The 27,322-nt window shown below is 47.4% G+C and overlaps 1 protein-coding gene across 1 annotated transcript in view; it reads left to right on the top strand.

Moving 5' to 3' along the window:
• The window catches only part of TRIP4 (thyroid hormone receptor interactor 4), a 405,010-nt gene that overhangs the window by 55,095 nt on the left and 322,593 nt on the right, over nucleotides 1–27,322 (top strand). Inside the window, exons 4-5 of the mRNA XM_069222301.1 lie at nucleotides 1,859–2,080; nucleotides 3,156–3,234. Coding sequence (XP_069078402.1) covers nucleotides 1,859–2,080; nucleotides 3,156–3,234 — 301 coding nt within the window. The remainder of the gene's footprint in view (nucleotides 1–1,858; nucleotides 2,081–3,155; nucleotides 3,235–27,322) is intronic.

Raw genomic sequence — 27,322 nt, 5'->3', positions numbered from 1 at the left:
ATTGAATCTGGAAGGTTTTTGATGCCAATGTCTCTCAATAACGCGTATAAATTTTGTTTCATTATTGAAAGTCGTTCAGCTTTTAATTTGTTTTCCTCTGTTGAAGTGTAGATTCGTAAGGGACGTTTAGCATAGCGTTTTGCACAGAAGTAGCATATCATGATTTGCACCTTGCAGGCTTTTGTGGCCTAAATCATTGATGGTCATATTTCTCATATCTTGTATCCACCTGACCTGTTTGGTATGTTCGTAGCAGAGTGTAAATGGCGGAGAACCAGAAGGTGCAATGTCAGATAATTGTCACAATAAGTCACCTGAGGTAACAGGCCTTTTTAGGAGGTGGTGTTCCTGTTTTTGGGGGGTGCATCAGCTTATCCAGTCAAGGATAATAGCCTAGACTCTGGGAAAGGTCTGCAGTAGTTAAGTGATAGACGAGTTTTTAAGTAGCTCGTAGTATAAAGAGATTAGGGGGTGGTTTGACAATCTTGCAGATGTGATGACATTGCTCTGTTTTTTAATAAGGGGAAAATATGACCATTAAGGGAGTTTTACCCATTATGACAGAGATCCTTAATTTGATTTGTGGATAGGCTTTCATAGTGCGATCCGTGACGTTTCTTACTGCTGTTTGTGGGCAGTTGTGCTGCACATTTTATTTTGTAGGTTTGTGAGGCATCTGTTTGTAGGGGGCTCATGTTCAATATCATGCAGAAGTGGGGGCGAAGGTTAGATGAATGAGGCAAGGGACTAAGGGGAGATATTTGAGGTTAGGTAGGTAGAAGATGATGTAGTGTCGACAGGTAGCACCATGTTGCTTATTGAGAAAAGCTCTTTTTATCCCTGTTTCACCAAGGAGTCTTCTGGTGACCATTCAGCTGGTGAAGGACAGAAATAGATGATTTGTTGGGTCCTGGTTCAATGTTTTTTTTCCTGCTTAAACAGGACTCGTCCTTAAATTGCCCTGATCCTTGGCACTGTTCTTCACAATACAAAAAAGAATTGTGTTAGTTTTAATAATGATTGTAATTTTTGAATGTTTAATGATTCTTGTCTGTAGAATCATGGAGGCCATTTATAGTGATTCATTAAGAGCACTTTAATCCAAGTGTAGAGTGAAAGGCGTGGGAAATTTGATGTAACTTTATCTAAGGTGTGTCATATCCATATTTTGAAATTGATGTTCGAATCTTAGTCTCCCTTAGGAATATCTTTTGTACTCGAAATGCTGTCTGTCTGTATTTTTCTCTGCAGCCATGACAAAAAGAGTCATACATGGTTCCTAAGTTGTAGAATTTGTTGTCATGTTCAAGATGACCTGTTAAGCCACGGCACTGGGCCACGGTAGGCTTACTTTCTAGAGTGAAACGGAGTCCCAGGATGCAGAGGCACCATTTAAACATAACACATTTGCAAGGTGCCAGCAGTTCTGCTCCTGTCCAAGAAGTACTTTCTAAACTTATATACATTTGCAAGAAGTAGCATGAATAAATGAGCAGAACAGATGTTTATATTCATTTGACACATTGCAATACTTTTTTAATTATAGTGTTATGCATACAAAATCTCCATTTCAACGGGCAATATCATGGTTATCATTTCCATAATATTCTGACTGTGTTTCCAGTGTTAATAATGCTATTATATTCTCACTCTTTCATGCAGTTTCACAGGCCTCCATCATAATATCCGATTCTATTATTGTGTTGTCAAGGGGTGTTAACGAATAATTGCACGTCACCACATACAACAATGACCTTTACTGCATTCAGTCTCAGCCTACCGCTTTATTAGATGAGATTTGACTACACTGCTACACAAAGGTATTTAGTAACTGAGTCACATGTTTTCCTTACACTAGGCTCAGGAGAGCAGCAGTGGTGGATCATCATCTAAGAAGAAGGCCAAATATGTCAACTTGTACACAAAGGAGGGGCAGGACAAGCTGGCAGTGCTGATTCCAGGTCGTCACCCCTGCGAGTGTCTCGCACAGAAGCACAGGCTCATCAACAACTGCTTAGTCTGTGGCCGCATTGTCTGCGAACAGGAAGGTTCTGGGCCGTGCCTTTTTTGTGGCACACTGGTAAGTTTCTGACTACATTCTGCTGTTGGCAGGGCTCTTCTCTACACTGACATACATGTGCACCCTGTAATGCAGTCTTCTAAGGTGCTGTGCACTGCATTTTCAGGAATTAGGAGAAGGGAATGGAAGGGCTAGTTGATTATAAATGTTGTAGAACCAGAAACCTGTTTTGTTTTTTTCTCCTGCCAGAAACATCACTCTTAAGTCACAGGTTATTGCACACCCCTGCTTAGTAGTAATATATAATGTCCAAATTTTTTCCTGTCAGGTATGAATGAGTTGTTTGTGGCAGTTCTCAGGAGTTGGATATCTAGTTTGAAAACAAGTGTTTTTTTATTAAGAAAGCAAACTTGAAAGATACCATGCTTTCTCGTACTCCAGAACAGTGTTGCGTGCATTGGTAGTGTAGTGTTGAGCGGTCTTTCACTCCTGTGTTGTACACTTTCAGTGGCTGTATTGTGGAACGCCACATTTCAATCAGCTATTGGTGATAAATCGTCTCAAGTAGCTTACAGATCACAATGCTAGAGTCTGTTGGGCAAGTATTGTATCCAGTAATGTGGGCTAAGGAAAACATTTTTTTTCCAAGCCAGTGCAATAGAAAATAACAAAAGTAAGCCGTTTGAGAACACTGGAGATTCCAGGGAGTGAGATGGTATTGATTAGGATGGAACATCATCGGGTAGAGTGTGAATGTCGACTACAGGGGTGCCCTCCTTTACGAAGTCAACAGGTGAAACATTCAGCCGTATTCAGGCTGTTACATTTGACGTCATCTTTACTACTTCTTTTATTTATTTAGCTGAAACATATAGTTGCCCCAGTTTTCCAGCTTCATTTATCCTTGTTCTGCCATCATGTGTTCACTGTTGCAGGGAAAGAGTGCACTGAGGAATGTCTTTATGTGTAAGTGGTCATTGGGGTCACAAGGGAAGGAGTGCAATATGAAAGAGCAAGGCTTATAGGGCAGGAGAGGTACACTACTGTAATTGGCTCACTTGTGATGGAGTGTTCGCTTCGGTGGTCAGGTTCTTTGTAGTTACTGGATTATGTTTCATTTTTTGTTTTTTCTCAGGTGTGCACGAAAGAAGAGCAAGACATTCTTCAACGTGATTCCAACAAGAGTCAGAAGCTGCTTAAGAAGCTCATGACAGGTGTGTTTTAGTCCCATGTTATCTTAGATTTGTTCTCATTCTGCATTTTACTTCTCCACTTTAGTCGAGAATGTGTCTGGATATTTGTATGCACCCTGCCAACCTGCAGAGTTCTGCATTTTTTCTTTGTTGTACTTCTTCCGATTCCATGGTTGTTGCTCTTCCGTGTTTTGCTGACACCTCCCTGCCTTTCTCCGGGGCTCATCCAAAAGGTTATTTTATCCCTAACCTGTTATGTACACTACCTCCCCCAGCCATAGTTTTCTTGGCTAGCAGTTCTGAAAGAAGTTGCTGACAATTCCCATTTTATTTCACCCCACTGCCTCAGCTAATTTGTCTTCGTTTTAACCTCTTGATGCACCCCTCAAACCGCATCCTTCCAAATTTGTTTCTACTTTCTCTAGCAGTGTTGGAGACATTCCCTGTTTAACCTGTAGGCTGTTGATTCTAATTTTCTGTAGCAGTTCTGCTGGGATGTAGTTTCTGGCATCTCCTTTCTTCGTTGGCATTTGAAACAACACTTTAAGCTCACTCCTTCACATTGCATCTGATTACGTTTATATGCAGAGATTCCGGATAGCCAGACTTTCTGACACTGGAAGAAATATCTGCATGCAATCACAGCAAGTACGAGTTAAACCCTATGGAATATGCAATGTGTGTGTGAATTATCAGGCAGAAATCTGCACAAAATTCCCTGTTCCATGGCTTAATGCAGACATGTACCACCTGCACTCAGCTGGTAGTAAATGCCATCATTGGACCTGTAAGGGATAAGGGACTGGAGGGGTGGGAAGTGTAGGTGGCGTAAGTGAAAGATGTCACTTGGCAGGGTGAGCAGTACATGGTCCTCAATGCCTTGGTAAATATTCAGCAGGGGCCGGAGACTTGGCCCAGGCTGCACTGTATCCCATTCCCCAAGGCTGTTTTAGCAGCTAAAATTTCAAGCTATAAAAATCGGGTCTGGTGTTTCCATATCCATGACATCTGGGTGCTGGAACACCAGAAATCTCATAATTGTGCAGATTGGAATTAGACTGGGCATGAGAAAGTTACCTCTCAGGTCATCCCTTTGGGGCCATGTTATCCACCCTTCAGCAGCTTCTTTCTCCATCTGGACGAGAAAAGCCCAGGGAGAGAACCATGCCAGATGCAGTCACAAGCAGGTGAGAGTAGGCAGGCGAAAGCTTCTGTTCTCTCTTCTTTCCCTGCCTGATTGTAACAAGATGAGATGGTGTTCAGTCCAGCTGATTTCAGCCAGAGTCAAAGATGCAGGATACAACACAAGACAAAGAGTCAAGGAGGTATGACAGTATAGCTTTTATTTGCCCAACCCCCAACAGCTCTACAACTTGGTCTAAAACGGGAGAGGAGGGCCATGGTGTTGCAGTGTGAGCTGGCTTTCTAAGCCCCGTCTCATGCTGCACCTCTGCATGTGCCACCTCACGCCGCACCTCCGCATGTGCCACCTCACGCCGCACCTCCGCATGTGCCACCTCACGCCGCACCTCCGCATGTGCCACCTCACGCCGCACCTCCGCATGTGCCACCCCACGCCGCACCTCCGCATGTGCCACCTCACGCTGCACCTCCGCATGTGCCACCTCACGCTGCACCTCCGCATGTGCCACCTCACGCTGCACCTCCGCATGTGCCACCTCACGCTGCACCTCCGCATGTGCCACCTCACGCTGCACCTCCGCATGTGCCACCTCACGCTGCACCTCCGCATGTGCCACCTCACGCTGCACCTCCGCATGTGCCACCTCACGCTGCACCTCCGCATGTGCCACCTCACGCTGCACCTCCGCATGTGCCACCTCACGCTGCACCTCCGCATGTGCCACCTCACGCTGCACCTCTGCATGTGCCACCTCACGCTGCACCTCTGCATGTGCCACCTCACGCTGCACCTCTGCATGTGCCACCTCACGCTGCACCTCTGCATGTGCCACCTCACGCTGCACCTCTGCATGTGCCACCTCACGCCGCACCTCTGCATGTGCCACCTCACGCCGCACCTCTGCATGTGCCACCTCACGCCGCACCTCTGCATGTGCCACCTCACGCCGCACCTCTGCATGTGCCACCTCACGCCGCACCTCTGCATGTGCCACCTCACGCCGCACCTCTGCCTGTGCCACCTCACGCCGCACCTCCGCATGTGCCACCTCACGCCGCACCTCCGTATGTGCCACCTCACGCCGCACCTCCGCATGTGCCACCTCACGCCGCACCTCTGCCTGTGCCACCTCACGCTGCACCTCCGCCTGTGCCACCTCACGCTGCACCTCCGCCTGTGCCACCTCACGCTGTACCTCCGCCTGTGCCACCTCACGCTGCACCTCTGCATGACACACACAACAGAGAGCAGTGGGAAAATTCAGCTTTTGCCTGCTTTTACTGCTTTCTGTGCTGGTAAATTATTCTAACGTGTAAAAACAAAAAAACACGTTTTGGTAGGCAGTTTGGCAATAAACTTAAGAGTCTTCATCATGGGAGTACCACTTAAAGTCCTGGATTTCCCTTTTATTTGTTTTGTTTTCATTCCTTTACTTATATTGTAACTTGAGGTTCTAGTCACAAGGACAGTAGGCTACTGTACTTAGTGCAAAACGTTGAGAGTGCAAAAAGTCCGTCGTAAATGAGAGTTCAAACTGTGTAACAGTTAAAATGCATGACAAATGCTTCATTTTTTGTGTTTGCCGTCGCTTTTACGCAATATCTCTAAGTTCAGGATAGAGTTTGCACTGGTAATTCATCAACGTGAAAACATGTTTTCTCGTACTTAATGTTTCATTTAATTCTTTTCTAAATGATTTTTACATTTTAACATTTTATTAGAAGTATTCAAGTACAGAACTGTACAGTTCAGTACATAGCACAATGTCGTATTTGTCAGACCCATACATCAGACAAGCATTAACAACAAGAATACCCCCCTTACTCTTTTCCACTTTTAGATTACATCTGAATGTGAGCAGTCCCATTTCTCCTTCAATGTTCTCTCTCCTAGCATCTTTTGTTGGACGAAACCTTAAAAACAATTACTGTGCCCTGACCAATAGGTGCTGTATTTTATTGAATTGTTTCCCTTGCTGTTTCCGGTCCTAGGTGAGCCTCTCCAATGCCAGTGTATGCACAGACCCTGGATTCACATCACTATGTTTAGTGGTCCCTGTTTCTTTCCAAAATAAAGCAGCTTACCTCTTTGGCTACTGTCAGCACTGACTGATATAGGGTATCCTAACACCTTCTCCACTTGCCAGAGTATTTCCTGCCAAATGATTTGATACATTGTACTCTCACTAAAGGTGTCATTGTTCCAGTCTCCTCACAACACATTCCTCTTGAGCTTTAGAGGAGATCTGGTTTAAACACTGTAGTGTTAGGAATAGTTAATTTATACAAAATCATTCCTAAGAAGGACTTTTTTGAAAACTCACTTAATCTCTTCCCACGAATCTCACCAGTGGTACTCCTCAATGGCCTACTAATATCCCTTTCCTAATGCTCATGCAACTCCCTTAAAGGTCAGATGCTACTGCTCAGTACTTCTAAGTCAAAGTGAGCTATAGGACCCCTCGTACTATTAGATGTAGTCAGTAGGTTTTTAAAGGCAGTAAGAGGTCTGACAGCCGCTTCCTTTGTAGGTATAGTACACATTGACTCAGCTGCAACTACTGTGACCTATCAGACTCCTTCCTTGAATTATATCAGACGAGTAGAGATACTGAAGCCTTTTATTCTTCTTAGCCATATATGTTCCATATTGATCTTCTTGCCTTGCCTGTTCCAGGGGAAGACTACACCAGATCCGCTACAGTTAACTGCACCATTAAGGGGGTCATTCCGACCCCGGCGGTCAAGGACCGCCGGGGCCGGGGATGCGGGAGCACCGCCAACAGGCTGGCGGTGCCCCGCAGGGCATTCTGACCGCGGCGGTTTGGCCGCGGTCAGACAAGGAAAACCGGCAGTCTCCCACCGGTTTTCCGCTGCCCTGGGAATCCCCCATGGCGGCGCAGCTTGCTGCGCCGCCATGGGGGATTCCGACCCCCTCACCGCCATCCTGTTCCTGGTGGCTCCGACCGCCAGGAACAGGATGGCGGTGAGGGGTGTCGTGGGGCCCCTGGGGGCCCCTGCAGTGCCCATGCCAATGGCATGGGCACTGCAGGGGCCCCCGTAAGAGGGCCCCACTTTGTATTTCAGTGTCTGCTTTGCAGACACTGAAATATGCGACGGGTGCCACTGCACCCGTCGCTCATACCCACTCCGCCGGCTCCATTCGGAGCCGGCTTCCTCGTGGGGAGGGGTTTCCCGCTGGGCTGGCGGGCGGCCCTCTGGCGGTCGCCCGCCAGCCCAGCGGGAAAGCCAGAATGGCCTCCTCGGTCTTTTGACCGCGGAGCGGCCATTTGGCGGCTCCCTCCAGGCGGGCGGCTCCCGCCGCCCGCCGGGCTCAGAATGAGCCCCTAAGTCATTTGTGAGCTTGATAGTCAAATGCAATAAAGAGCCCCTGTCCACCTGAGAGCACTGCAGCATTACGGATTTCTTTCCTATTTCATGAGATTGAGATATTGAGGATTTCTGATTTCTCTTTGTTGATTTTGAAGCCAGATAAGCTATAAAACTGCTTTCATGCTGCCAAGGTTACTGGAAGTGATATGTCTGGCGTGGACATGATCAGTAGGACATTGTCTGCAAATACACTAACATTATGCCCTATCTCATCAAGCTGCACACCTGTATTCCTGGGGCACTCCTGGATCACAGTTGTGAGGGGATTCCTTAACTAAAGCAAAATTAACGTGCAACAGCAATGCCTAGTGCACCGTTGCAGGTTCTCCCTGTTGACTAAGCCCCTCTTAACTATAATGTACACTTATGAAGACCAGAAGCCATAATCCATCCCACCCTCTGCAGTCCAAGTCCCACCCTAAAAAAACAGCCTGTAGACTATCTCACCAAATGTTTTCAAATTAAGAGTGACCTGATTCCTTTTGTCTTCATTTTCTCACCCATGTGTACTGTGGTTAAGATCTTAGCATCTGTGGTATGCAGAGCAATGGTCGCCTGTGTATTTCCCCACTTTGGGGGCGAGTAATTACTGCCTCACACTAGGAGGTTGTCTCTCCTGAGTGTTCTGCAAATTAGTTGTACAGGGTGGAATATAGAGCCACAGGACTAGTAGTGAATGTTTTATATAATTGGGCTTTGAAGACTTTGGATCAGGACAGTTTCAGGCACTTAACCACTTGCAGTATTTATTGGGGCTCCAATGGAATGTCTGGCTCCACAACCCACTTGATTGGCAACCATGACATCTGAAAAGAAGCTATAATCTTACTTATTTTAAATTGGTCAGTCTGTTCCAAAGAGTAAAGCTGTTGATAGAAGGCTAAAGTCAAATAACACTTCATGTTTTTGTCTCCTGCCACCTAGCCTTCTGTGTTTCTAATTTGGGGTATGTATGCTGTCTCCCTTTCGCACCTGCAGCCTTGTGGATAATATTTTATAAGCCCATATTGCCATGTTCGCAGGATTTTTTTTGTAAATATATTTATAGCATTTTTGCTTCATTGGTATATGTAGCAGAACCACATCTGGCATACATTAACAACGCTCCATCTCAGAGGAAGGAAGTTGGATACATTTCAATTGTAATTGTTCATAATACCTTCAAACATCGTGTACTGGGCTCCCTCAACCCCTCCTCTCAAACCGGGTATCTCGGGAAGATGAAAATACTCAGCCAGGATAACATGTAGAACTTGCCAATCAACAAACAGGTAGATCAGTGCCATACCAGAAAAACAGACATTAGCTTCAAGTATATGTGCATATCTACATGAACAATACAAAACACAAAAATACAAAATCAACCCCTCCTGAACTGCATGTGTGTGTATACACGTGTGACTAATCTCAGCCTCCCCCTACAACCTGTATCTCCAGTGTGCCCCATGTATCACCATTCAGTGGCCAGGATATCTCATAGTCAGCGACCCCCCACAAACATCTCCCCAGATCTAGTCCGTGCACACACCCACTCAATCCCTCGCTCTAGATATAAGGTCAGCAACATTGTGACTGGACTGTGGTCCCATGTATCTTTGCCCGTGCAGGGTCAGTGATATTGTCCTCATGGGGTGTGATCATCAGCATTTGCCTCAAACTTCTCTAGGTATGTGTCCCAGCCTCCCAGAGAGTCTCCCTCATCCCCTCTCGTGGGTAGCCATCTATGGACTGCCAGCTCAAACAGCGCCTATCTGCGCATGTCAGCCTGCTAACACTTCAGTGGGGGTGGAGCGGCAGCCTTCCAAGCCGTTCTCCTCCGATTGTCCCTTGAATCTTCCCAAATACATGTCCCATTCCAGAAAGATAGGTGTGCTGTGCAGCCCTCTATATTCTACTCTTAGCAGCGTTCCCCTCTCAGCCATACCCCACTCTGCCACTTCTTCCCGCTGCTGTATAGTTTGTGGAGGTGTTGGGGACTTCCAGTGCCTTGTTATAGAGTATTTTTGACAACAATAAGGCCAAATCTTTAAATCATGTGGACACCTTGGGTTTCTGGGGTCAGGGACAAAGGCCCAGTATGCAGGCATCTGGTGTCTGCCAGTAAGAGTGTCTTGTCGGGTCTGTGAGGGATCACATTATCTCTGACTAGTATGTTGCCAACACTGGACAATTCCATAACATATGTAGCAGATCAGCGTCAATCTGGCAACAGCGAGGGCATCTCGTTTCTGCACTCTGAAACATTTAATTTAATTTGTGCGGAGTGAGGTATGCTCTATGAAATATAGAGAATTGGATGAACTTGATTCTAAAATTTATTGACACTACTTTGGGGGCTGTGAGCGGAAATTTCCATTTGTTGTCAGTGAATGCACGTCCCAGGTCCGTCTCCCATTTAGTGCGAAGTGTGTTTAGGGATGTCCACAGATGTGCCCTCATGCTTCGGTACAGCCATCAGACCAAATGACTGCTGTGGCCCATTGTGTATAGCACTCATAGAAGCTCAAATATAGTAGGTTCTGTTCCTTTGGGAGCTCAGTATTTTCAGATGTATTGTATCATTCCCACATGTGTTAGAAACAAGGTGTCTGGGAGCCCATGTGTATGTATGAATTCTGAGTGTAACATCAGTGTTCCGTCTGTGAATAGCATTGACACCGTCATTGTTTTGGATTGTTCCCAGGATTTTAAAATCTGCACCAATAGTATTCCCAGTGCAAGAGATAGACCTCAGTGGTACGTTCTGCGCATATGGAATGGATGTGTGTGCATATTGTACGCCATATGCCAATATGTGAGAGTCATTTGCAGTAATATAGGGGCATTGCAAGGGGCTGGCGTGCCAGAGCATAGCAACTTGTGCAGATGTCCATTTTGTACCTGAGTGGGCATGAAGGCTGTTTCGTATAGATTATAACCTGCTAGCCTGTGGGCCATCCACTGCAACTGGCCAGCCACGAGGAACGCCTTGAGACCTGGGGCTCTCATACCAACCCCCCCCCCCCCAGTACTGGTAATTGTAACTTTAGCAGACTTACTCTACGGCAACCAGTCCCCCATATCTATTCAATCAATAGGGTGTTCAGCTTTCAGAGTCTGGGACACCACCTGCAGATTGACAAAATGGTAAAGGAGTCTAGGAAGAAGGATCATCTTTGCAAGTGCTACTCTACTAGCCACGGGGGGGTAGTTGTGGCCTGAGGGAGTTGATTGTCCTTGTAGGATTCCCTTCTAACACCTCCTGTAGGTCACAGTCTATGTGCACTCCTAAATAGTGGAACATGTGTGTCGCCACAAGGGATTGAGGCATCACCAAACTCTAACATCTCACTATCGAGGTCAGCTAGGAATGCAAAAGCACGAGATTTAGTCATTGACCTGAAGGCCAGAAAGATGACTAAACTCAGCCTATCTTTCGGCTATTCCTGACAGATCCAGATACAGATCCCTCAAATACAGAATCATATCATCAGTATAGAGTGAAGTAGCCTGGGTCACATATTTTACTGAAATACCCCTTTCCGGCGCCACCTGACGCAGCAGCTGTGCTAAAGGTTCAATCGCTAGTACAAATTACAGAGGAGATAGGCAGATCTGAGGCGTACCCGAGGAAATCATGTAGGGTTCTGAGACGCAAGATCCTGTTTTTGCCCTAGCTGTGGGCTGAGAACATAGGAACCACACCCACTTGATGTAGGACTACGTTATCCTGTAATGTCAGTGCAGCGAGCATAACGCCCCAGCCTAGAGTATCAGCCGCATGGCAGATATCTAATGACAGACAGTCTGCGTGTGGATAATGATCACGTGTTGCCCATTATATGAAATAAGCAGCGTATATTTAATGAAGTATTTCGTTTTGGCACATAGTGGCTTTGGTCGGTGTGAAAAAGCTGTGGCAGGTGAGGAAGCGGGCATCGCACTAAGATTTTGCTCAGGATTTTATACTTTGTATTTAAGAGGGACAGTGGTTTGTAGGAGGCCAACTCTAGGGATGGTTTGCCCAGTTTTAACAAGAATGTGATTATAGCTTGCTGCGTTGTTGAGGGTAGGTACCCTGCCGGTAATGATTCCAAGTATAATTTTTTCAGTTGTGGAGCCAACTTATTCACATACGTTGCATAAAACTTAACAGGGAGTCCATCGGAACCTGGAGTTTTATTATGGACCATCTACTTAAGTGCTCCCTTAATCTCACTTGCTATAATTGTGGCGCCAAGTACTTCTTTATCTGGTGCCTCTATTATGGGCAAACATGTTCTACTCCGATATGAAGAAAGTGTTTTGGCAGTTGGGGGGCGAGGGGCAGTGTAAAGGTCAGTATAAAACTCACGAAAAGCTATACTTATGTCCAACTGCGATGAGACTGTGCCCTGAGTTAAAGAGCGTATGGCGAGCATTGGGTTTGGGTATTGGGTGGGGCATATCAGGCAAACCAGTAAGGCACCAGACTTGTCAGCTTCAGAATGAGCCCTTTGAACATAAGTTCTAAGGTCTGTTGTTCTCAATCATTCTAGCTCGACACATGTTCTATTCCTGCCTCCTGCAGTGATGTGGGGTCTGCCTCACCCTTGGCCACAGTTTTTTTCTATTTGGGTAATTTTATGTTCCACCTTCCTAAGAGTATCTAGAGCTTCATGTTGAGCGCCTCCCAATGCTTCCCATTCTTGGAGTGGTGATGAATCCATACCTGTGTTTTCAGCAAAGCAATTATCTATGGTTTTCACAATTGATTCTCTGAAGGGAGCGTCTTCGAGGTAAGTAGGCTGTATTCTCCAGGTGGGTACGGGTGTTAGTATTTTTCCCCACTGTAGCGTCATCTCTAGGGGATTATGGTCGGAGAGCGTCTTCACGAGGTAAGTGATGTGTGTTATGTCAGACAGGAGCTGTGAGGGGCACAGGAATCTATCAATGCACATATGAAGCATGTGTGGGCAAGAGTAGAAAGAATATTCCCAGAGCCCTATATTACGGCCCTGTCATGAATCTACTAGTGACCATCCCATGTTGTCATTCGACCAAACTGTGTATATAACCTCAACATTTTCAACAGCAAACATTTTGTGCCTACGCACATGTGGGGGTCGCAAGCCATCGGTTACGTAAGCAACCCCCTCCCTCCAGTGGGGCTGCTGATACAGAGCTGTGGGGACTTCCCGGGCTCAGAGCCCCAAAACATTCAAAGTGTTGTGGTCATGGCATAAAATCTTAACAGTGTGAGAACTGTGTGACATTAGGCATTACAAATAACCTTAGGTTCGATGGCATCTGTCGCTGTAGATAAGCATGTTTTGCATAGCTCGCCATCTGGTGTTGGGCCGGAGTGTTACAAGTTGTTTTTCTTCGAAGAAGTCTTTCGAGTCACGGGACCGAGTGACTCCTCCTTTTGTCTCCATTGCGCATGGGCGTCGACTCCATCTTCGATTGTTTTTTTTCCGCCATCGGGTTCGGACGTGTTCCTGTCGCTCCGAGTTTCGGAACGGAAAGATAGCTAATTTCGGAAGATTTTCGTCGGTATTGTTGCGTTCGGGATCGGCGTAGTTAGATTCAACACCGCGTCGAAAGATCGAAGAGCTCCGGTGCCCTTCGGGGTAGTTTTTCGATCCCCCGTCGGGGCCTGGTCGGCCCGACCGCGTGCAGAAGAACGCCGATGGAACGGACCCCGTTCCGCTTCTGTCCCAAATGCCACAATAAATACCCCTATACAGACCAACACTTGGTCTGTAACCTGTGCCTGTCACCTGAGCACAGTGAAGACACCTGCGAGGCCTGTCGTGCGTTCCGGTCCCGAAAAACACTCCGAGACCGTCGAGCCAGAAGACTTCAGATGGCGTCCGCGCCGACAGCCCACCGAGAGTTCGAGGAACAAGAAGAGGAAGGAACCTTTTCGATCCACGAATCGGACTCCGAAGGATTCGACGATACACAAACCGTGAGTAAGACGTCGAAAACCACTCAGAAGAAGATTTACAAGGCCCAGGGGACGCCACTGCCACCAGGCCATGGCTCGACCCATAAATTCGGTGACCGACCGTCGGCACCGAAAAAGGCCCAAACAGTGCCGAGATCGTCCGACTCCGGTCGAGACACCGGCACGCAGCCTTCTCGGGACCGAGAAAGTGCTGGAGACAAGCATCGACACGGAGATACCGGTGTAGACACGGCTCGACGCCGAGACAGCGGCACTGACGAAGATCGACACCGAGAGGTTTCGGCCCCGAAAAAGAAAAAAGTCACCTCCGAGCCGAAAAAAGATGCAGACAGGGTTTCGGTGCCAAAACAGACTGCAACCGACCCAGTTTCAGGCTCTTATACAGAAGAGCAATCGCTAACCTCCCAAATGCGAAAGCATAGGTTTGAGGAAGAGCTACAATCAACTGACGTAGACCATACGCAAAAGCGTATTTTCATACAGGAGGGGACAGGAAAAATAAGCACCCTTCCCCCTATTAGAAGAAAGAGAAGATTGGAGTTCCAAACTGAACAAACACCACAAACAAAGGTGGTGAAAAAGGTTACTCCACCACCCTCTCCTCCACCTGTAATTAACGTCTCACCAGCACAAACTCCATCACATTCCCCAGCTCACACCACCATGAGCCAGGGTGACCAAGATCAGGACGCATGGGACTTATACGACGCCCCAGTGTCAGATAACCGCCCGGAGGCATACCCTACGAAGCCATCTCCACCAGAGGACAGCACTGCGTATTCTCAAGTGGCGGCTAGAGCAGCACAATTTCACAATGTAAGCCTCCACTCAGGACAGGTCGAGGATGACTTTTTATTCAACACCCTCTCCTCCACCCACAGCTCATACCAAAGCCTGCCTATGCTCCCTGGTATGCTCCGGCACGCAAAAGAAATCTTTAAGGAGCCGGTCAAAAGTAGGGCAATCACACCAAGAGTGGAAAAAAAGTATAAGGCGCCTCCTACAGACCCAGTTTTCATCACTACACAGCTGCCACCAGACTCTGTCGTTGTAGGAGCAGCTAGGAAAAGGGCCAACTCCCACACATCTGGAGATGCACCACCCCCAGATAAAGAAAGCCGCAAGTTTGATGCAGCTGGTAAGCGAGTCGCAGCACAAGCTGCAAACCAGTGGCGCATCGCTAACTCTCAGGCACTACTTGCGCGCTATGACAGAGCCCATTGGGATGAGATGCAACATCTCATTGAACATCTGCCCAAGGACCTACAAAAGAGGGCAAAACAAGTGGTTGAGGAGGGACAGAACATTTCAAACAACCAAATACGCTCCTCCATGGACGCTGCAGATACAGCTGCACGGACAATTAATACATCTGTAACTATCAGAAGGCATGCATGGCTACGAACGTCTGGATTTAAACCAGAGATTCAGCAAGCAGTTCTCAATATGCCTTTTAACGAAAAAGAACTGTTCGGTCCAGAAGTGGACACAGCGATTGAGAAACTCAAAAAGGACACGGACACTGCTAAAGCCATGGGCGCACTCTACTCCCCGCAGAGCAGAGGGAATTACAGCACATTCCGTAAAACACCCTTTAGAGGGGGGTTTCGGGGTCAGGGCACACAAGCCAGCACCTCACAGGCAACACCGTCCAGTTACCAGGGACAGTACAGAGGAGGTTTTCGGGGACAATATAGAGGAGGGCAATTCCCTAGGAATAGGGGAAAATTTCAAAGCCCCAAAACCCCTACTACTAAGCAGTGACTCACATGTCACTCACCCCCTCCACACAACACCAGTGGGGGGAAGAATAGGTCATTATTACAAAGCATGGGAGGAAATCACTACAGACACTTGGGTTCTAGCAATTATCCAACATGGTTATTGCATAGAATTTCTACAATTCCCTCCAAACATACCACCAAACGCACAAAATTTGACAAAACATCATTCCAATCTCCTGGAGATAGAAGTGCAGGCACTATTGCAGAAGAATGAAATCGAATTAGTACCAAACACACAAATAAACACAGGAGTTTACTCACTGTACTTTCTGATACCAAAGAAGGACAAAACGCTGAGACCAATCCTAGACCTCAGAATAGTAAACACATTCATCAAATCAGACCACTTTCACATGGTCACACTACAAGAAGTGTTACCATTGCTAAAACTACACGACTACATGACAACTTTAGACCTCAAAGACGCGTATTTCCATATACCAATACACCCATCGCACAGGAAATACCTAAGGTTTGTATTCAAAGGAATACATTACCAATTCAAGGTATTGCCTTTTGGACTAACAACCGCACCAAGAGTCTTTACCAAATGTCTAGCAGCAGTCGCTGCACACATCAGAAGGCAGCAAATGCATGTGTTCCCATATCTAGACGACTGGCTAATCAAGGCCCATTCGTTAATAGAGTGCTCAAACCACACAAATCAGATCATACAAACCCTCTTCAAACTAGGGTTCACCGTCAACTTCACGAAATCCAACATTCTGCCGTGCAAGGTACAACAATACCTAGGAGCCATAATAGACTCAACAAAAGGAGTAGCCACTCCAAGGCCCCAAAGAATCCAAAATTTCAACAACATCATACAACGCATGTATCCAACACAAAAGATACAAGCAAAGATGATATTACAACTCATAGGCATGATGTCTTCATGCATAGCCATTGTCCCAAACGCAAGACTGCACATGAGGCCCTTACAACAGTGCCTAGCATCACAGTGGTCACAAGCACAGGGTCATCTTCTAGATCTGGTGTTAATAGACCGCCAAACTTACCTCTCGCTTCTATGGTGGAACAACATAAATTTAAACAAAGGGCGGCCTTTCCAAGACCCAGTGCCACAATACGTAATAACAACAGATGCTTCCATGACAGGGTGGGGAGCACACCTCGATCAACACAGCATACAAGGACAATGGAACGTACATCAAACAAAACTGCATATAAATCACCTAGAACTGCTAGCAGTTTTTCAAGCACTAAAAGCTTTCCAACCAATAATAGTTCACAAATACATTCTCGTCAAAACAGACAACATGACAACAATGTATTATCTAAACAAACAAGGGGGGACACACTCCACGCAGTTAAGCCTGCTAGCACAAAAAATTTGGCGTTGGGCAATTCACAACCAAATTCGCCTAATAGCACAATTTATACCAGGGATTCAGAATCAACTCGCAGACAATCTCTCTCGAGATCACCAACAGGTCCACGAATGGGAAATTCACCCCCAAATTCTGAACACCTATTTCAAACTCTGGGGAACACCTCAAATAGACTTGTTTGCGACGAAGGAGAACGCAAAATGCCAAAACTTCGCATCCAGATACCCACACAAGCAGTCCCAAGGCAATGCCCTATGGATGAACTGGTCAGGGATATTTGCTTACGCTTTTCCTCCTCTCCCTCTCCTTCCTTATCTGGTAAACAAACTCAGTCAAAACAAACTCAAACTCATATTAATAGCACCAACTTGGGCAAGGCAACCCTGGTACACAACGCTGCTAGACCTATCAGTAGTACTCCACATCAAATTGCCCAACAGGCCAGATCTATTGACACAACACAACCAAAAGATCAGACACCCAGATCCAGCATCGCTGAATCTAGCAATTTGGCTCCTGAAATCCTAGAATTCGGGCACTTACAACTTACCCAAGAATGTATGGAAGTCATAAAGCAAGCCAGAAGGCCATCCACCAGGCACTGCTATGCAAGTAAATGGAAGAGGTTTGTTTGCTACTGCCATATTAATCAAATCCAACCATTACACACGACTCCAAAACATGTAGTGGGTTACTTGCTTCACTTACAAAAATCTAACCTGGCTTTCTCTTCCATTAAAATACACCTTGCAGCAATATCTGCATAACTGCAGACTACCTATTCAACTTCCCTATATAGGATACCAGTCATTAAAGCATTCATGGAGGGCCTTAAGAGAATTATACCACCAAGAACACCACCTGTTCCTTCATGGAACCTAAATGTTGTCCTAACTAGACATATGGGTCCACCTTTTGAACCCATGCACTCCTGCGAAATACAGTTCCTAACCTGGAAGGTTGCATTTCTCATCGCCATTACTTCCCTAAGAAGAGTAAGCGAGATTCAGGCGTTTACAATACAAGAACCTTTTATACAACTACACAAGAATAAGGTCGTCCTAAGGACTAATCCAAAATTTTTACCAAAGGTTATTTCACCGTTCCATCTAAATCAAACAGTGGAACTTCCAGTGTTCTTTCCACAGCCAGATACCGTAGCTGAGAGGGCACTACATACATTAGATGTCAAAAGAGCATTAATGTATTACATTGACGGAACAAAGAACATCAGAAAGACTAAACAACTATTTATTGCATTTCAAAAACCTCATGCAGGAAACCCAATATCAAAACAAGGTATAGCCAGATGGATAGTTAAATGCATCCAAATCTGCTACCTTAAAGCTAAACGACAGCTGCCCATTACACCAAGGGCACACTCAACCAGAAAGAAAGGTGCTACCATGGCCTTTCTAGGAAACATCCCAATGCAAGAAATATGTAAGGCAGCCACATGGTCTACACCTCACACATTCACCAAGCACTACTGTGTAGACGTGTTATCCGCACAACAAGCCACAGTAGGTCAAGCCGTATTAAGAACATTGTTTCAGACTACTTCCACTCCTACAGGCTGAGCCACCGCTTTTGGGGAGATAACTGCTTACTAGTCTATGCAAAACATGCGTATCTACAGCGACAGATGCCATCGAACTGAAAATGTCACTTACCCAGTGTACATCTGTTCGTGGCATCAGTCGCTGTAGATTCGCATGTGCCCACCCGCCTCCCCGGGAGCCTGTAGCAGTTCGGAAGTTACCTTCAACTATTTGTATATATATCATTTCAACCTTAAATAAGTACATACTTAGTCACTCCATTGCATGGGCACTATTACTACAATTCAACTCCTACCTCACCCTCTGCGGGGAAAAACAATCGAAGATGGAGTTGACGCCCATGCGCAATGGAGACAAAAGGAGGAGTCACTCGGTCCCATGACTCGAAAGACTTCTTCGATGAAAAACAACTTGTAACACTCCGGCCCAACACCAGATGGCGAGCTATGCAAAACATGCGAATCTACAGCGACTGATGCCACGAACAGATGTACACTGGGTAAGTGACATTTTCATTATGACTCATCAGCCATTATCCTTCCTCATATTGTAGTAGTATATTACATCGATATTTTGTCCAGCAGCTGCAGCTGGCCCGGGAAGGATATTCCCACTCTTCTTGGTTATACGCAACAGCCAGTCTCTATCAGAGATCGTTAGCTGTTTGGGGAGTAATAGATGGGAATAGGGCCATTCAACCAATTGAGTCAAATTCAGAGCAGTTTGCTTGCAATGAGCTGGAGCTATTCAGGTTGGAATTAGTTCGGAGTTGGGAGGCAGATCTTAGCACCTCCAGTCGACTCATCAGTGCCTGTTGTGGAGAGGGTGCAGCTTCCCGGGTTGTGCTTGGATTGGCAGCCGGGCGATTTGGGGAGATCCTGCATCTCATGCACCGATTTGTCCAAAGTTTTGGTACAGCGACTTGTGCGCCCCATCCAGGTAGTTAAAGAAGAGGGCCTATTTGTCGTGCAAGACCCTGAGCTTCGCAGGGAAAAGCAGAGCATCCAATAGGCCAGCTGATCTCAGGTCATGCTTTATTTCTTGGAATTAGGAGCGCCTCCGCTGTACCAGCATTATGTAATCAGGAAACAGTGAAATCCTTGCATTGTTCAGTAGTATGATAGATTTCTCTCGGGCTGCTCTGAGAAGTATATCACTATCTTTATAGTTAAAGATTTTGGCCACCAGAGGTCTGAGAGGTGCTTCTGGGCTAGGTTTTTTATTGGGATCTTGGTGAGCCCTCTCAACTACAAATATCTCTGAGAGTCCCTCCAGTGTTATCGCTGTCCGGAGCCAATTTTCAATGTACTGTGTCAGCATTAGGCCCTCTGTCCCGTCTGGTAGACATAGAATTTGAATATTATTTCTGCAAGCATGACCTTTCGCATCTCCTACCTGCTTATGAAGCAGTTTGATTTGTTGCGTTAGGTTAGTCATCTGTGCAGCAGGGTCTTCTTTAGCAGATCGCAGGATAGAGTTAATGGCTTAGTTTGACTTGACACTGTTCACTAGTTTGATGTGTTCATCCTTGAGTAGTGATACATCATTGGTAATCGCTCCCATCCTCTGTTCGATGATGAGTCGGGACTTTTATTTCCTGTAGGGTAAGATCTAACTTGTCCATAGGCGGCGCTTGGCCAGTGGGAGGTACATAGGATACTAGGATATGGGTCGAAGAGCCCTCTGAGGGGAGTAAGAGCGTACCCGAGAGCTCCGGGCTCTGGTTTTGGTTCTCCCCATTCCAGTAACCGGCTGGACCAATACACCCCCCAATACTCAATGCCGGGGGGCACTATGCCTCCAGTGGGGTGCAGGTGGGGTTCTGCCTGTCACCACCTGACACCACACACAGTCAATGATATTGGGATGCTGGTATCATGGTTTACCTCCTGCTGCACTGTTGCAACGACCAGCGTGAAAGGTCCTCAAATCAGATACGAGAGTACACAGGGGGACATTGTTCCTATGTGGTGTACTACTGATGAAGCCTCTCTCGCGGAGTCCTGGTTATTTAATTGAGGGGAGGGTGTTTAAGCAGTCGGGCCCGGCAGTTTGTGGGTGCTCTCGGGTCAACTGCAGGGCCGCCAGTTGTTAAGATCATGTGGCGGTGTATTTCTGGGCAGTACCTAAATCTGGCATTTGCATATCTCCGCAGCACCCAGGCCTTTCGATGGGCACCTCAAGCAGTTGCCACCGCCTCAGGAGAACAGTCCAGAGAATCCCTGCTGGGGTGTCCCACTTCAAGCTGGATCGCAGGGGGGGAAATATGGGTCTCCAATAACTGTGGATTGGGCGGCACCACCCCTCCCCTTCCACAGGTCAGGCACTGACGCACCCTGCACAGGCCCACCTGATCGCACTCACCCCTGGGCCAAGACCGCAAGCCTCACTCAATCCACTCTCGTCCGGCCAGACACTTCCAGGAGTGGAGCGGGAGCTGAAAGATGCGTCTGCTACCACCATCACTGTCTCCCCATACTCTGACTCCACACTCAGCTGCTCTGCCTTCCAGGGCCTGGCTGAATCGCCCAGGTCGGCTCACTAAGTTCGAGCTGGGCCCTGTGATGCTCTTTGGCCCGCAGTCCGCGTCCCGTAGCCGACTGCGGCGTTTGCAGGCACCTATGGCCCTCCAATAACAGAGGAAGAGGTGGCCTTGCCTCACCCCCTCTACAGGTTGGCTGCTGCTGCACTTGGCCCAGCAGAGGCGAGGAGCAGGCAGACAGCCCCACACACCCTGCACAGGCCCACCCACTCCCACTGTGGGCTGAGGCCACCTGCTTCACTCGATCCCCTCTCTTATCCGGTCTTTTGCTTACAGGGGAGGAGTGGGGACCCTAGCTTTGCCCCGTACCACCGACACTGCTTCCCATAAGCTGGCTCCGCACTTCACTGCTCAAACTTCCAAGGGTAGTCTGAATCATCTGGACCAGCTTATTGTAGTCTTGCTGGGCCATGCTCCGTCCTCCGGCCCCATAGTCATGCATCCGGTGCCGCTCTCCAAAGTCCCCCACTAGGGTCACACACAAAATCCCTGTTTCAGTCGGGCAGCAGCATTACAGAGAAGTGCTGTGGCGCTTTCATTGGGGTGTAGCCACTGATTAGTGCAGGATTAATTATGATTATTTGGGCCCAGCCCAGGAGTCTCACCGCTATGCATCCATCATCTTGGACGGCTAGCCACGCCCCTCCGTCACTGTGACCCACCAGCATTCCTGTGATACATTCAGGGCATAAATAATTAATGTGTTGAGGTAGCTTTGTGCATATAAAGTTTTCCTGCCTGTCCCTTTTAATTCTACAAGTTATTCTGAGGTTCTACTTGTAGGGTATAGCCACCCCACTGTCTTTTTCTCAGAAGGTACCCAGATTTGAATAGGTTACACTCGTTTCATCGATTGATCCCTCTCCAGTGAATGAGTTAGCTAAAAGAAAATCATATCAGGATCTGGAAATATAAGGTGACTGCAGACCCTAAATTACTTGGAGTGAATTAGGCCCCCTCATATCCAGAGAAAACAATCTGAACTGGAACTGTGGGTAAGGAGCACATAGCATTTGCTCTGATTGTTGGCAGGTAACTGCTGAATGAAAGCAATCCCCTTAAGTACCCAACATCCTCCATAAAAATAACCCCAAAAACAAAGCCTATGTCACTTCTAGACACAGGGGCGCTCTTGTGTATAGTGTCATCTCTCTTATCCTCTTCTCCCCATTAAAACCTACAATCATAGCCTAGACGGGTACACCATTCAAGCATCTCTCCCCCTCCCAAATGACATATTCAGGAGGCCCTGCGTTTTGGTCAGGAATTTCTTAAGCATACTGTGTCATGGTATTGTGTGTATCAAAGATCTCGTGGGTGCCCCCTAGTATTAATCTGTGTTCCTATAGGGATCCTGAATGGTCACTGAGTGACTGATAGTCATGCTGGGAACGTGGTTTATCTGATTGAAAGGGGCGTTGTATTCTATTGGAGGATGCAACTTGCTGTCCCCCTTCAAATTCACCAGGCCACAGGACTCTACCCTGGTATCATCATATACGATCTTTAAGAGTGTCTTGTCTTGCTCAGGGGAAGAGATTTTTATCTCTGTTTGTTTCCAATGATTGGAGGCCACTCAGAAAGGTCCAACAATATCAGACATATTCATTTCTTTCGCCACAGGCCGGTATTCCCTCCACCTTTGAATAGTAGCTGCTGACAAGTCCTGGAACAGCAGGAACTCACTGTCTCCAGAAGGAACAGATTTCTTCAGAAGTGACTGCTTTATCATTCCTAATGTGAGTGGTAGCATGATCGCTGCAACCTTCAGCCTCTCTTACTTAACTATCTGTTTTGTGCCTATATGGTGTGCTCCTTCAGTGCTTCTCTGAAAGTTTCAGGATTCTTCCAAAATACCTCTAAAGAGTTCTTGCACACATTTTAAAATGTATTTTCTTTCTCTTTCTGATGAATCCCTCTGACTGCTGATTCATCACCTTGCGAATACTCCCAAGCACCAGAATGGATCCAGTCTGGAGAATTTTCCTCAGAAAGTCCCTTGCGGGCGGCATTGTGTAACTCTGCATCAGATGTATCTCAACCTGGATGTGACATTGGGGTGCCTACATTGTCACCATCGCCACGCACGGACATTAGATCCTTTCTTTCTGTACTTCCGACACAGATCTGGAGTTCTCTTCTTCGAATTCTGTCAGGCTTGACAGACAATATCTTTAAACTTTTTCCATAGTGCAAGAGACATGGACCCTCCAAAAGCAACATATTTTAAACCTTGTACGGACTGCCACAAACAAATAATAGTGACAGACCCCCACGAGGTCTGTTGTTGTTGTTTGGACTCTTCACACCTCTTTGCGTCATGCAACAAATACGTTTGGATGAATCCAAAGGTCACCTGCGACCACAAGGCCAAGCTCTGTGATGCAGAACCTCCCCAAAAGGCTCAGTCCCTCTCAGTGTAGAAGATGCATTCTTGTTCCATCTTCATTCCTACATGAGTGGCGACCCACAGGGTTCTTCCTAACCCCATTGTCTCCAGCCTCAGAACCTATCCAGCCTTAATACTAATGCAACATGAGTTCCTGAGTCCTTTGGTAGTGCCACAGCAAATCCAAATGTTTAGAGAGGCCAAGCTGCGTTTTTTCGCAACCCTATTAAATCTCTCTTTAGCTTCTTTGGGCTTGTAGGAAGCTGGCCTGTTGTGTGGTGGGTACCTAAGGTACTTACACCTTATACCAGATCCAGGTGTCATCTATTAGTGTAGTGTAGGCAGTGTCTAGAAGCCAGGCTCTCTAGAGGTAGCTTTGGATGAGCAGCCAAGGCTTATCTTGGAGGCTTGCAAAGCTCATGCAATACCACTATAGTCACACAGCACTTACACACATGTAAGAAAACACTCAGTGTTACAAAAATAATGGGCCTTTATTACAGTAACACAGTACCAAAACACTAGATAGACAATCCTCCAATAGGAGTAAGGAAACATACTATATATGTACACTAGTTATCAGAAATAGGCATAAAAAGTGATAGTTAACAGTGCAAATGCAAATAGACAATAGTGACCATAGGGGGAGCCCAAACCATATACTGAAAAATGGGATGTGAACACAGGACCTCCACCTAGGTACGTGGAATGTATAGAGGGGAGCCAGGGTACTAGGAACCCCAAAGGTAAGTACCACAGCGCCCCCCCAGCAACCAGGAAGGAGTAAGTTACTGGATTTTCCCCAAACCACCCAGAAGGACGTAAATGAAAAACATGCAACACCCAGACAAGACTGCAAGAAACCAGTGGTTGATGACTTAAGAGGAAGACCTGTGGAAGAAAGGGACCAAGTTCAGAATTCACTGATCAGTCCAGGAGGACTAGGAGCTACTACCCACCCAGCAGGGTGCGGAGTACCTGTGTGTGAGGGCACCCCTGCACTAACAGAGGTGCCCCCCCACGACTTCCAGGACCATTTTCCCAGACTTCATGAGTGCAGGGACACCATTTTACACGTGTACTGGACATAGGTCACTACCTATGTCCAACTACATTATGGTAACTCCGAACATAGGCATGTTTGGCATCAAACATGTTGGAATCATACCTCAATGCTTTTACAAGCATTGGTTGTATAATTCCATGCATTCTGGGGGCTCCTTAGTGGGCCCCCGGTAATGCCAATCCAGCCTTCTGAGGTTTTCCAGGCAGCCCCAGCTGCTGCCACCTCTCAGACAGGTTTCTGCTCTCCTGTTGCTTGAGCAGCTCTTGGTTCTTCAGATTTGGATTGCAAGACTCCAGCAGGAATCCTCTGCATCCTTTACTTCTTACCGAAGAAACTGCGTCTGGACCCTCCATGAACTCTACAAACTTCAACAAAGAAGCAAAGACGACTTCTGTGACATTGTATCTTCAGCTCCTGCCAGCAACTGCAACAGTTTCCAGGTTGTGCATCCTCCGAGGACAGCCTGTCTTCAGCCTGCACCAGAAGAACAAAGGAATCTCCCTTGGAGTAAAGGAATCACTCCCCTGCTTCAGCAGGCACCCCTCTGCAGTGACAACCGGTGGTGTGGGTCCCCGCTCCTCATGAACTGCGTGGATCCAGCATCACGGGTGGTGGACTGAAGTGGTCTTGACGGTCCTGATGCCCTACTGTCCAACTTTGGTGGAGGTAAGAGCTTGCCTCCCCCACAGGACAGTACTCCTGTGCACCGTGTGTTTTGCAGTTGCCAAGGCTTGTTGGCATTCTTCCACAAAGTTCTGGTCCCCAGCACTCCTTCCTGCGACCTACAGCTTCCTGAGTGTTTCTACGGCGGCGTGGGATCCCTTTGTGTAGTGCTGCGTTGGCCTCCTTTTGCACGTTCTTTGTCGGCGTGCGGTGAGACTCCTGTGCGCGCTGCCTGGTCCTCTGAGGGCTCTCTGAGTTGCTGAGAGCCCCCTCTGACTCCACCTCCTGGGTAGAGTCCACCAGGTCCTTCTTGGTCCCGGGCAGCATCATTTTCCACTAACTGCGAGCTTTGCATGTGCCAGGGCTTGTTGGCAGAATCCCTCAGAGGATTCACAGCTGGGGAAATGTTGCCCAAGCTGGAAGGAACTGTGGAAACAATGTTGCAAGCAGAGTTGTGCGTCGTGGATGCAGATTATCGGTTCCTGGAGGGTCCAGTCACGGTTCCAGTGGCTAGAAGTCAAAATAAGGTTGCAGAGGAGTCCTGCTGGAATCTTGCAAGCTGAATCTGAGGACCCACCCAAGATTGAGACCCTAAATAGCCCTGAAAGGGGGATTGGTCACCTAGCCAGGTGAGCACCTAGGGGTAGGGGGCTCTGAAGTCACCTGCCTGACCTGGCCACTCAGATGCTCCCAGAAGTCCCTGCTAACGTTGGATTCAAAATGGCAGAACCCAGGGACCCTCTAGGGGAGCTCTGGGCACCATCCCTGGGATGGTGATGTACAGGGGAGTGGTCAGTCCCCAATCCATTGTCCAGTTTTGTGCCAGAGCAGGGACTGGTGGTCCCTGAACTGGTGTAGACCAGTTTATGCATTGAGGGCACCAAATGTGCCCTTCAGAGCATACCAGTGTCTTGGGGATGCTACCCCTCCATGCACCTATTTCCAAAGGGAGACGGTGTTACCCCTCTTTCCCAAAGGAAATCCTTTGTTATGCCTTCTGGGGATTGAGCTGTTCAAGGAGAAGGAGGGCAGAAATCTGTTTGAGGGGTGGCAGCAGGTTGGGCTGCCCGGAGCACCCCAGAAGGCTGGTAGGAGCAATGCTGGGAGTCCTCTAAGGAGCCCTCCGAGTGCATGGGATTATACTTCCAATACTGGCAACAGTATTGGGATATGTTTCTGACATGTTTGATACCAAACATGCCTAGGTTCGGAGTTAGCATTATGTAGCTGGACATGGGTAGTGACCTATGTCCAGTACATGCATAAAATGGCATCCCCACACTCTCAAAGTCTAGGAAAATGGAACTGGAGTTTGTTGGGGCACCTCTGCTAGGGCAGGGGTGCCCTCACACACAGGTCCTTGCACCCTGCCCTCTGGGCTAGGAGGGCCTGCCATAGGGGTGACTTATAGTGACCTGGTGCAGTGACCTGTAGTGAAAAAGGGTGCATGCACCCTTTCGCGCATGCTGCAATGGCAGGCCTGCATAACACTTTGCATCGGCTCCCCATGGGTGGCATAATACATGCTGCTGCCCATGGGGATTCCCCGGTACCCCAATGCCCCAGGTATGTGGGTACCATATACTAGGGACTTACATGGGGGCACCAGTATGCCAAATGTGCGGCGTAAGTAACAAAGTTACCAAGTTAAAAGGGAGAGAGCATAAGCACTGGGGTCCTTGTTAGCAGGATCCCAGTAAACACAGTCAAACAAACTGACAACAGGAAGAAAATGGGGGTAAGCATGCCACGAAAGAGGCTACTTTCCTACAGGGCTCTAAGGATCTGTAGTGGCCTCTGCTTGGTCCACTACTGTCGGATCTCTCCTCTACACATCTGTGCCCCTCGACCGCGTTCTCGGGTCAGCCCTGACTACGGTGGCCAGCACTAAACCTTATAACCTTTACAGGGCTCTTGAGCAACATACAACAATCTCGGATGAACATGCTATTTGATGGCACACGTCTCTTTACAGACAAGGCTTACTCAGCCTTGGAGTACTTCAAGAAAAGCAAGGCAACACTTGGACTGACACCAGCTATGCAGCGGTTCCCCCAGCAATTTTGCCCCTTTGAGGATTTTAAAGAGATTTCCAGCAGTGGTCATGTCAAACCTTGCGTCAGCAACAGCAGACTTCCTAGACCTTTTGAGGCAGAGATCGGGATGTGGCTGCCACAGTACAGGCCCACAGGGCCCACAATCCCCAGCCCTTCCCTCCGCAACTGCCGCAAAACCACTTTAATTTGCTCTCAGCTTTGCATAGTCACGTAGTAGAAGGTCGAT

This window comes from Pleurodeles waltl, chromosome 3_1, assembly GCF_031143425.1.
Source record: "Pleurodeles waltl isolate 20211129_DDA chromosome 3_1, aPleWal1.hap1.20221129, whole genome shotgun sequence".
NCBI classification, from domain to species: Eukaryota; Metazoa; Chordata; class Amphibia; order Caudata; family Salamandridae; genus Pleurodeles; species Pleurodeles waltl.
This window is presented reverse-complemented; position numbering and strand designations above follow the sequence as displayed.